At 35.1% G+C, this 11,837-nt stretch overlaps 1 protein-coding gene across 3 annotated transcripts; it reads right to left on the reverse strand.

The window, feature by feature from the left end:
- Nucleotides 1–6,408: 6,408 nt before the first annotated feature.
- Nucleotides 6,409–11,473, reverse strand: LOC137952028 (serine carboxypeptidase-like 18). Of its 3 annotated transcripts, none has more exons than XM_068799085.1 (13): nt 11,394–11,473; nt 9,555–9,631; nt 9,369–9,488; nt 9,177–9,279; nt 9,064–9,101; nt 8,781–8,882; nt 8,528–8,608; nt 8,305–8,445; nt 8,144–8,215; nt 7,626–7,744; nt 7,426–7,539; nt 7,289–7,334; nt 6,409–6,743 (listed from the first exon to the last, which is right to left on the reverse strand). In XM_068799085.1, the coding sequence occupies exons 2-13, from the start codon at nt 9,609–9,611 to the stop codon at nt 6,660–6,662; spliced, it is 1,077 nt and encodes a 358-aa protein (XP_068655186.1). In that variant the 5' UTR covers nt 9,612–9,631; nt 11,394–11,473; the 3' UTR covers nt 6,409–6,659. The 3 variants fall into 3 exon arrangements, with proteins under 3 accessions (XP_068655186.1, XP_068655187.1, XP_068655188.1); XM_068799086.1 differs by lacking the exon at nt 11,394–11,473 and adding an exon at nt 9,870–10,131; XM_068799087.1 differs by lacking the exon at nt 11,394–11,473 and adding an exon at nt 9,811–9,832.
- Nucleotides 11,474–11,837: the final 364 nt, after the last annotated feature.

Below are 11,837 nucleotides of genomic sequence, written 5' to 3' on the forward strand. Positions count from 1 at the left end.
TAAGGGAATGTCTTCTCTCTCTCTCGATCTCTCTTCATCTCTCCCAGAACCCATTTTTCTGCTTGTTTTGTTCAAGTATTTGTAAAAATCTTTGAAAGTTTTCGGATTGATGTCAATTAATTACAGATCTTTCTTAAGAATACATCGTATCAGTTTCTGCAACGCTTTTCAAGTTTCATTTGAGGATGATTGAAATGGGAAAGAAGGATTGGTTGAATCAGCAATGGTTTCTGAATTCTGCGCTTTCATTCTTCTACTTTCTACTTCTGCGCTCATCTCTTTCTTCTTCTATTCTCATCCTCTCCAAGAACATCGTTGCTTTGTTTAAGCCAAGTGGCCGATTCTGGGTTTTCTTTAGTTAATACTTGGAATAAAGATTGATCGTTTAGAAAAGGGGATCCCCTGGACTAGCGACATAATCATCTCACAAACACTTCCAGAATAATATATTGAACAACAAAAGTAGTTCGAACATATACATCCATTCAGCTTAATCCAAAGTTTGATCATGTAATCATCCACGAGGTGCTCACTCCAGACCGAGAGTGGAAGCTGTTACAGAATAAATTTACTTCAATTGCTGCTAGTGAGGGATTTAACAGCAGTAGATGGAGGAGGGATCAGTGGCAATTGGTTATGACAAATATTGTGAGAATAATCTATTCAGTCCAGGCGCCAAACCTGTCAGCAGCACTTGTTTTCTCTGTAGAATTGCCATCATGAAGAAACAACTTTCTTTCAATATCAAAGACTTGCAGATAACAGACGTGACATCTCAATTTATTCTTCTGGCATTTATCATCTGTAGAAGATCAAACTCCAGTTCCAGTTTGTCACCAACACTTCCTCTAAGAGTCAACATAACGATCATACAGAACAAACCAAAATGACTACTTGTTGAAATTTAGAGACCTTTCCGTAACTAATAATCAATCTACCTGGAGCAATTCATATGTTTAATTTTTTTTTCTCTGCCACTCTTTGTTTTTCTGTTCTTGAAGTTCTTGGTTTCTAAGGGATCAGGAAGTTTAGTGGTTTATTTATGATAAAAGCCATAGTACCCCATTCTTGATCAGAAAGGAGGAGAAAAAAAAGTTGCAGCGGCTGCTACAAGAGAGAGGTACCCCATTGCATAAAGTCACCTCTCTCCTCCTCGCTTCATTCAATCAATGATGAAAGTGTCCCACTTCCACCTCTTCTGAAACGACAACTTCTTGAATATTTTGTGTTGATCAGACGAGACAGTAGATTTGATACTCTATTATTGGAGCGATGGCGGTTTTATGATTACGAAGCCTTTGCTTGTGCCAATTGTAAAGGCTGGAGAGGAAAAAGTTTGGTGAGGATAAGCATCAAACCACTTTCGAGGTTGGATTGTTGAGGTAAAATATCCGGCGAGAGAGAGGTGGAGTCGACTCGGCGGCAAACGGTGAATCGAAGGGCGGCCGGGAACAGGGTGGGGCAGCCTAGTCACTTTGTTGACCGTACTTTTTCCCGGTTCGGGTGTGAGACCGTGACAAGCCCACGTGCTTTTGAGTCCTCACCTCGCTCCCAAGTTAGTAAATTTTAGGGTCAAACTTCAAGCCAATAGAACTGATGTTGATGAAATGTTACATAGTTTGAATGTATGTTAATTGGTCTTCTCAATTTGATTATTAGGGTTCTATGATAGGTTAAGAGTTGGAATCATTAGGGATAAATTCCCCAAGATCAACCCCTAACTCAGTCGTTACCATGAGGATTAAAATAACTACTAACTAGGCAGGTCAGATTTTTTTTTTGCTTGTACCAAACCCTTACATTCCATCCCTACCTTTAAACTAATCTGGTCATGGACCTCCAGTTTTTTAAAATCGTCGCATGGTATAAACTTGAGTTTTTCTTCTTCTCTTAGTTTAATTAATGGTCGATGGAATGACACGTTAGATGGGAGCGAAAATCTTTTAAGTGTTGTTGTTGGGTATAGAATAATAGAAGAATTTAGACCGACAGGAGGTTAGATTCAAGTTGCACCTAACTCTTTCTTCTTAATATAATTTATCTTATTTAAGAATACCATTATCTCAATTTTATCATTAAAAACTGATGAGAATAAGGATCAAAGAAATTGATTTTTAAAATAGATTTAGAACAAAAAATATTTCCTAAATTTATCAAAAGGCGAGTGTTAGTTCATATATCTTTTTGGTAAGCTTTTCACATAAGGTAGTATTATAGTAAAATAAAATAATTTTAATATAAACTTGAGTTTTTCTTCTTCTCTTAGTTTAATTAATGGTCGATGGAATGACACGTTAGATGGGAGTGAAAATCTTTTAAGTGTTGTTGTTGGGTATAGAATAATAGAAGAATTTAGACCGACAGGAGGTTAGATTCAAGTTGCACCTAACTCTTTCTTCTTAATATAATTTATCCTATTTAAGAATACCATTATCTCAATTTTATCATTAAAAACTGATGAGAATAAGGATCAAAGAAATTGATTTTTAAAATAGATTTAGAACAAAAAATATTTCCTAAATTTATCAAAAGGCGAGTGTTAGTTCATATATCTTTTTGGTAAGCTTTTCACATAAGGTAGTATTATAGTAAAATAAAATAATTTTAATATAAACTTGAGTTTTTCTTCTTCTCTTAGTTTAATTAATGGTCGATGGAATGACACGTTAGATGGGAGCGAAAATCTTTAAGTGTTGTTGTTGGGTATAGAATAATAGAAGAATTTAGACCGACAGGAGGTTAGATTCAAGTTGCACCTAACTCTTTCTTCTTAATATAATTTATCCTATTTAAGAATACCATTATCTCAATTTTATCATTAAAAACTGATGAGAATAAGGATCAAAGAAATTGATTTTTAAAATAGATTTAGAACAAAAAATATTTCCTAAATTTATCAAAAGGCGAGTGTTAGTTCATATATCTTTTTGGTAAGCTTTTCACATAAGGTAGTATTATAGTAAAATAAAATAATTTTAATATAAATTTGCCTTTTACAATAGCATGAAAAACATTTATAGATGCAAAAAAGATGAAGTCATTGAAATGATATACATATCATGCAAATGATAAATTGGACAAAAAGATGGAAAAAATAAATCTTTCAAATGATACATATCATTTGAATGACATTTGAAATAGAAGTTTGTTTAGAAGAGTTGTATCCAAACTGTACAAGGTCATTTGAATGAGATATAACCCAAAAAATCTTCATAAAATATTTTTGAGTCTTGATCTAGCCTAGTTAGGTCTCCAAAATTGTCATTTGAATGATATAACCCAAAAAATCTTCATAAAATATTTTTGAGTCTTGATCTAGCCTAGTTAGGTCTCCAAAATTTTGTAGACCTTTATTGTCATCAATAGATCAAACCAAGAATTTTAATTATTTATTTGTAATCTTTTTCTGTTTTTTTTTATCAAGGATCGAGCTGATTTTACAAAACGACAAATCTCTTATAATCCTAACAATTTTGTTTGAGAATGTTAGAGTTTGGTAATGTATTCCGCAAGATTTTATTAGAGCGGATGTCACAATGACCACAAAACCATTTCAAAGTGCTCTTATATTTTCAAATCATCTTTGGAGATTAATTTGAGGTTTACAAACTTTATCAATTAGGTTCTACACTACAGCTCTTATTTTCAAATCTTCTATTTATCAAAGCTTAGATTCCTATTTTTAAAATTCCTATTATTTATGTGTCTAAACCTATTTACACCCTCTAGTTTTTTACTTTTGGTACCTAACAAATAATGTGGTTTATTTTCACTTGACTTGCACACAATGCATGGCCACCCCTAGTCACATAGATAATTAGATAGGAATATTAACAGAGACCAACACAAACTCACATTTAGCTTCGTTAATTGAATGTGAAGCTAAAAGGGGAGTCTTATTAAATGCACAATACCCTTTCAAGCTAGTGGGATATAAATGGATGTAAAAGTAGAGACATATAGTTATCTCCATAAAGTAAGGGCCGTTGGGTATACGTTCCTGAACTTGATTAAAAAATAGGTTTGGTTTGGATAACTTGGTTTATTTTTACTTCACTTACACTCGATGCATTGTCACCCCAAGTCACATAGATATTGATATAGAAATTTTAACAAAGACCAACACAAACTCACATTTAGATCAATTAATTGAATGTGGGGTTAAATGGGCATTCCAAGTAAATGCATGATCCCACTTTAAGTGAGTGAGCTATAAAAAGATATAAATTAAAGGAGAGACACAAAACTCTCTCTATAATGGTAGGGTGCACGGTAGCTAGTCACATAGATAATCACATGGGAACTTTAACAAAGGCCAACACAAATTTAGATTTAAGTCCATTAATTGAATGTTGGGCAATTTGGGTAGTCTCAGTTTGGCTTTATGCTCTTCATTATTACACAATGTTATCAACCTCTACAAATGCACAAGTACACATTACATTATCGTACAAAGTTTGGTTGCTTTTCGGCATATATTATTAAGATAAAAAAATTTAGTTCTAGTGATTAAGATTATTTTTACTCAGATTGTGAATGAGTCCATAAGTACTAAAAATTTACATGATTCTTTAAAAAAAGTGTCAATAATCTCGTAACTAGGACACCAACTCACATTATAACTTGTAGTTATGCTCTCAATCAAATATTACTTTGTCACAATCTCAACTCCCATTTTTCTTGAGCAATTTCCAAATATTGCCTCCATAAGTGTCGAGTCAAATATGATTATTTAGATGTTGTATTTGCCTATATGGTCTAATTCATGATTCATAAATGAATCATTTTATAGATTAATAATTAAACATTAGCGAAAGTTGTGAAGACCATAAGTAAGGGAGAGAAGGCTGCATTAATTGTTCAACCTCAGTGTATGTGTCATTGTTCTAGTTGTATTTCATTTTTTTTTTGCAAGCTCTGGTATTTATTACCATGAATAATGTTAATATTGGGTCCAGGTGTATCCCAAATGGTTAGCTGAAGTTAGGAAAACTTTTCTTTACCGAAAACCACAAGATTTCTCGGGTATTAACTCATGTGAGATTATTCCCTCTAATACTCTCCTTCATGTCCAGACCTAAACCAGGGATTCATATGGGGCAGGATTTCAAAACCCTGACCTGATCCTACAAGGCTAACTTTGAAATTTGTCCTTACAAAAGCCTGTGAAGAAGGATGGAAATCCAAACCCCTTGAAACTGTTCATAAATTCCTTGGTCCATTCCTTGCTTTGATACCATGTTAATGTTATGTTTATGTCTATCCCAAAATGACTAATTGAAGTTAGAATTTCTTTTGAAGATGGAACCCCCTTTCAGTTTGTCATTGATGAAGGTCAGAGACACCATCATTATTTTGGAGTACTGACTTAGCATTTTTCAATGGAGCTCCTTTTAAGTTTGTCATAGATAGAGGTCATAGACATCATCATTATTTTGGAGTACTGATTTAGTATTTTTCAGTTTATTGTGCATAAACACTCAAATTTACAACCTCAAAGAAAAATGAATTAGAGCTTTGTGCCTTGGCTTAAATTATCTTAGTCAATAGTTGACTTGATTATTTTTTTCTCTCTTGAGCTTCTTGTTTTATTCATTCTTTGACTTGTGCATGCATTTATTTGGTTTAATGAAATCCATGCCTTTGCCCGTGATTTGTGTGTTATCTTGACACTTTTTCAGGTCAATAATGGTGAAAATTAAGACAACTCAGTTAGACCTTTGTATGTTAACCGACTGCATCTAGGATATTGGGTATAGGACCAGCACTAACGAGATATCTTATCGCCATACAATATTTTGTGAGTACAACACCTAGAACGATGACGACTTGATTAGATCATTGACCCTTGAGCCCTTGAACCCAATAGCCTCCAGCCTTATTTTGACATTAGAAATTGACTCGAGATGGAAAAATTATAATTCGAGAAAAACAATAAATATGAAAAATTATTGATTATACTCAAAATTCTAAATATTTTAATTCCCATAAATGTTTATATACAGTTGGTTAAAATTACTTTCTGAAAATAGTTTTTTTTTAAATAATATTTTTATTAAATATATTGAAATAAAATTTAACAAATTGTTGGTCATTCAATAATTTTTTTCATATTTTTATATTTTTTAAAAATAAGAAACTTAAAAAATAAAAAATATTTAATAAATAAATGTTTTTAACGATGAAATATTTTGTCACATAGACCTATGGTGGTGGCATTATATTGTCCCAAAAACTCTTAATTTTTCTAGTGCATTTACATAAATTAAAATTATTAAGAATTACTGTAAGTTTAAACAGGTCGAATCAGAGTGAATTCATCCCTAAATGGAATGGCCCCTAACCACGAAGAGGTATCAAGCTACTCAAGAACTTATATAAACCTTGAGGTTTGGAAACACTGCATAAAATCTTTTCATATACATAAAAGACAAATTTTGAAGCTCTATGTGATATTGTACATGGATGGTACCATTTTGCAATAAATATAATTCAGGGGCACCTGATCAAGTTTCATTTTATGTTCATAAATCACTTGAAAGGGGTACCATGGACAAGATTCAATGACTCAAAGCTACATAGTGAGAAGGAGGTCAATGGAACATCTTAAAGCCAATCTCTGAGCTTTACTGATATTCTTCATTTGTATTGGTCGATTGCTACAGAGGATAGCCAAATGCCCATCTCTGGATCATCTCAAAGCATTCTTTAGGCTTGTATTCTGGAGCTGTATGTCCTCCTCCCTGCATAAAAAGTATCAGGATAGCCTAAATTTAGTTCCCATGGAACTCTGTATTTTACTATGAAAAGGTTGCACTGGTTTTTTTCCACACAAACAACAAATGAGTAGAAAAATCTCCCTGCATAAAAAGTATCAGGATAGCCTAAATTTAGTTCCCATGGAACTCTGTATTTTACTATGAAAAGGTTGCACTGGTTTTTTTACACACAAACAACAAATGAGTAGAAAAATGATTTTTCTTCCTTTTGAAGATAGAATGCATATATTATATGTTAAGAATCAAACGATTGACCCAAAATAAACTTTCAACAAAGACATTTTTCTAGTTTCCATAAATACAGATCTCATGAAACTTTCTGTTAACATAGAAAACAAAAACATCTCATTGGTTCTTTCGGCTCTCTACAGTGATGATCTGAATAGTGAACAGCAAAACAGTAGAGACAAAAAGTTTTTTCTTACGAAAAATAGAATGGAGTATTATTTTTAAGAATATAACTGACAAAGATAAACTAAAACTGGCCATTAGTGAACACGTTATATTACCTTAACAGTCGCAAATGTTATGTTGTTGGAGTACGTCCTTGTGAATCTGAAAATACATGCACGTTGCTCTAAATTAAATCCAAATGCAAAATACATTCTAGAAATTAATTTTGATTCAAGTAAGGTTAGATTCCCACCCTGCAACTTGGCCACTAACCCACCATGGTCGCCAGTCACTCACTATGGAAAAATTAAGATCTCTTATCCATGTTTGTGTACCCACATATGGGCATACAAAGTCATGATCTCCACTGAAAGGAATAAAAAGATAAATCAATAGAGAAAGCATTTTAAGTCTTAAAACAAAATTGTAGTTAGCTGTAAAAGAAGAGCCCACCTGTACACTAGAGCTCGATAACCTTTTCTACTCAAATTCCGATGGTATTCTAGAGAACTGAGTATATCCTTTGTGAAAGGAATGAAATAGTTACACCTTTGCCAATCTCTTACTGATCCCTGATCCAAAAATCAGTTTCCCATCACATATATCTCAGTATCAATTTCTAAGCACTTTGAACAGTTTTTGACACTTGGAAGGCCCAGGTAGAATAGAATTGAAAAGATGAAAATGGGTCTGATCATATAGATATCTTGTGATGCATTTTGTGTGTGACAAGCGTGTTATAGATCAGATCCTAGACAACAATTTACAATGTGAGGGATTGCCAATAGACAGTACCTGTAAAGATAAACTTCCAAGTAAAAATATAAGTTATAATCATAAAATCAGGGCCTAATCAGTAAGTATAAAGAAAATCCAAGTTAAAGTATAAATCGTATGACTAGGCTTCTCATCAACAAAAAAATGTAGAACATAATGCAGTGGGGAGAACTAACGGAGCTAAACCTCAATACCTTGTGGATGTTAAGAGCTTGTTGAACAGTGTCATTGTTCGCCCAGTGGTGCGCAAGCATATAGCCGTAAGACTGTTAAAATTTTGTATTGGCCATTAGATCAAATGATAGATCTTTGATGGTATTGTGCAAAATTGGAGAAAGATAGTTATAGAGATTACCCTACAATTTATATCAGGAATTGGTTGTTGTTTAAGGTTCTCATACAGGGACCGTCTGTCTTCAAAATTTTGTACTGGTTTTCTAGCTGCAAAGGCACAGAAGGGTTCCAAAATATGAACTGTATTGACCGCGGCAACGCACTGAAATGCCCAAAAAAAAGAGTTAATAATTGATCTGTCCCATGGCCACTGGACAAGACAAGAGAAACACACAGAGCTCCACCTGATACACTGCTCCAACAGCTTGTGCACATTTCAGATTTCCTGTATTTGTATAGTCTCCTCCACAACTGCTCGTGGCTGCCTGTTGAACACATTCATGAACACTGTGATAAGAGCCTTACCGGTGATATTGAAGAATTCTAGAGTTTTGCAAAGGGGGGTTGCCTTCAAAGACACCTCTATCATATCTACAATAAATAAAGAATAGGGAGAGAAATAGAAAATGCTTAGATTGTGAGTTTGTTAAATCATACCTCATATAGCTCATCTGAGATGAGTCCCATACCATGAGCAAATGGCACTTGTGAGCCTGAATCATACTTCGTATCTGTAGAAGGGTTTCCAAGGATACAACCCTGCAGTTATTTCAGTGAAATCAGCCATTCTTTCATGCAGGAACTATATTCAGAAGATTGTATAAGAATAAAATTCTTAAACTTCCTTCCACCGAGTCAGTCTAACCAGATTCTTAATGCAGTTTCAAAGCTAGAATATTCTCATGAAAGTGCAGCACTTTGGATTGTGGATGATACATACCTTGAGGTTTAGGAGTGGCTGCTCGCCTGCTTCTATACCTTCAGTAAAATGACAACCAAATGTAAAACTAGGCTCTTAGTGAAACCAAAACACAAACAATTGGAAGGCATTACCATTTGCTATTTCTTGGGCAATAACTGGAACAATTATGCCAGAGTATGAATCACCCGCAACATACAGTGGACTTGAGAAAAACAATGGATGGTCATGCAGCCACTACAACACAAAAAAGCCCAGTGTAAATGATGTAATCACTTTCTGCCTGTTCAATCGACATATGGTTTTTGAAAAACTTCTTTTCCCACCTTCCTTATGAACTGGTTTACTAGTTTAGCTGATTTTGTGTCACTCATGCTGTAATCGCTTACGCTTGCATATGAAAATCCAGTCCCAATGGGTTGATCCAGAAAAATGATGTTGGCAACCTGACAAGTGCACCAAGGTTAAAAAGACTTACATTTATGAATTTTAAGGGTCTTTGATTGTCATACCTTGGTCCATGACATTGGGTTCAAGGTTAGAGATGGCAAGCTCCCGTCATACGGCATTGTCTTGACAGACAAAGGACCTACAAGACCACATAATTAGTGATACCGAATTATTGTTTTGGATTTCAGTTGTCATGACAATAACCTATCTCATCACACATCTGATGTTACTATTCATGGACGAGAAATAAATTATTTCTTGTTATATCCTCACAGAATTTAATTTATACCCTCTTATACTAATAATATTATCAAGTACCTATCTCTGTTATTGAATTTCATCGATCCGAACTTTTGCATTATGTTTGATAAAATTACCCTAATTAAATTAAATTGATAATGAGAGGGGAATCCTCCCCTCCGCCGGAGAGAGGAGAAGAGCGGGGAGGATTCCCCCCTCTTTCGTAATGCCAGAAAGAGGTAATTCTCTATTCAGAAACAGAAACAGGTGCCCCCTTTTCTGTATCTCTACTGGACATTTTCCGAAGCAACCCCAGTCGGAATTTTCAGCCTTTCAGACACTCGACGAGCTGCGGTGGTGGAGGCGATCAAGGAGTAGGGATACTCATTAGGCCTGAAAACGGTCTTGTTAGTAGGAGACAGTAATGCAGGGGGCTTTCAACAAAATTTCTGCAACTGTTACCGCTCTTTCGGATAATTATAGCTTGGTTTGAATCCAATCCACCCCGACCCGAGCCAAAAAGCTTATGTTCGGGTTTTGGGTTTCACCCTGCAGGTTTCGGACGAGGCAGGAAATAAACCCGTTGGGTTGGGGTCGAGAAACCCGACCCATACTCGATCGAAGGAGCGAATGGTTCTTCTCCTCTCTTCTTCTTGGCAGCTCTATCGAATTATTTTAAACGATCGTAATTGACTAATAATTCAGATGAGATTTTCTTCGACGTAGGTGAGAAATCTTACCCCAGAAAAAAAATAAAAATTCGTATCATGCATGAATCATTCGAAGAACAACTGCAATTTCCTGTTGAAAATCCGGCCCCGAAAGATGATGTTTCTGCTTCTAAGTCTTATCTTACAAATCACTCGACAATGAAATACAGCAGTAAACGTAGTTTATTAACTTTGAGGTGACCACACAAACAAAAACATCTCATTTCTCTCCCCCCATCTCTCTCTTCATTTGTTTTCCTTCCAAAGTCATCGAATCAAGTTGTCCACAGTGAATAAATCTTGCATAAGACATCTTTCCGTTCAATATCGATGTTGATTTTCTTAACAAATACAGACAAGACTGACCAAAAGCATGCGACTTGTCTTCATTGATAGATCTGGCTAGCAGATACAGACGCAGGCCAGTTTCTCACTCTGTTGCTCTCCTCGTCATCTTTCTTTTGGCTTTTATTTATGCTTCCGAATCTTTCCTGGTTACTAAATACGTTTTTGTTCTAAATCTTTCCATTGTTTTGCCCATTAGCTAAGTCTTAGAAACCAATATTCTTTCCATCTTTTCGGGTCCCTCATGAATAGACGACTTTGCTTGTCTTCTCATACGAAGATGCGGTTCAGAAAATGTAACTAGAATTTATTCGACCATGTCTACTTCTCTTAATGATTTCAGTAATAAATGCGATAAAATCAATATAAAGGTTGGTTAGCTAAGTTTTAAAAATCTTTGGAGGTTCTAGAAGCTTGGAGTGACTCTGAACTAAGAACAAGATCGAGAAGGAAGAAAAGAAGGTGGAGTGGCTGACAGAAATCGATCCTTTCTAATATATTTTTTGTGGATATAACAGGCAGAAGATTTCTGATGGGAAATGGTAAAAAGAAAAGATGTAATTGCTGATGAAATGGTTAGCTGCTGAAGTTTTCATGAAGACATACCGATCTCGAAGAGTAATCCAGATAAGGCAGAGCAGCCTGGGCCTCCTGTCAGCCATACAATCAGAGGATCCTCCTTTGGATTATTCTCTGATTCTGCAAAGTAGTAAAAGAGCTGAAACTCATCCGAGTCTCCTACACCCACGTATCTGAATCCCATAAGATCAGATATATAATCGTTAGATACCTGCTACACAGTTCTAATCTTCTGGCATGTAGAATATTAGATTTCTGAGGATCGAGGACGTAGGAAGCTTACCCGGTTTCCAGAACGAAGGGAAGAGAGCCTTGAAAGCCTGGAAGGTGTTTAATTATATTAGGAGAGAATTCTTTTGCGTTATTACCTTCCCATGAGAGTAAGAGCAGAGACGCAACCAGGCAGAGAGGAAGGGAAGGGAATTCTACACAACTGTGTTTGGACACTGCCATTTTCCGCAACTCAACTGC

This window comes from Aristolochia californica, unplaced genomic scaffold (genome assembly GCF_029961685.1).
Source record: "Aristolochia californica isolate CCGP_79_NKW_82.1479 unplaced genomic scaffold, dmAriCali1.0.hap1 SCAF_15, whole genome shotgun sequence".
Classification (NCBI taxonomy): Eukaryota; Viridiplantae; Streptophyta; class Magnoliopsida; order Piperales; family Aristolochiaceae; genus Aristolochia; species Aristolochia californica.

Bases quoted from the DNA above. Each gene is read 5' to 3' on its own strand.
- LOC137952028 (XM_068799085.1), bottom strand. From the start codon at position 9,611: ATGCCGTATGACGGGAGCTTGCCATCTCTAACCTTGAACCCAATGTCA. The intron at 8,609-8,780 runs GTATGATTTAAC...TGTGTTCAACAG, and splicing joins TCTCAGATGAGCTATATGAG to GCAGCCACGAGCAGTTGTGG. The intron at 7,745-8,143 runs GTATTGAGGTTT...TTTTTGGATCAG, and splicing joins AAGCTCTTAACATCCACAAG to GGATCAGTAAGAGATTGGCA.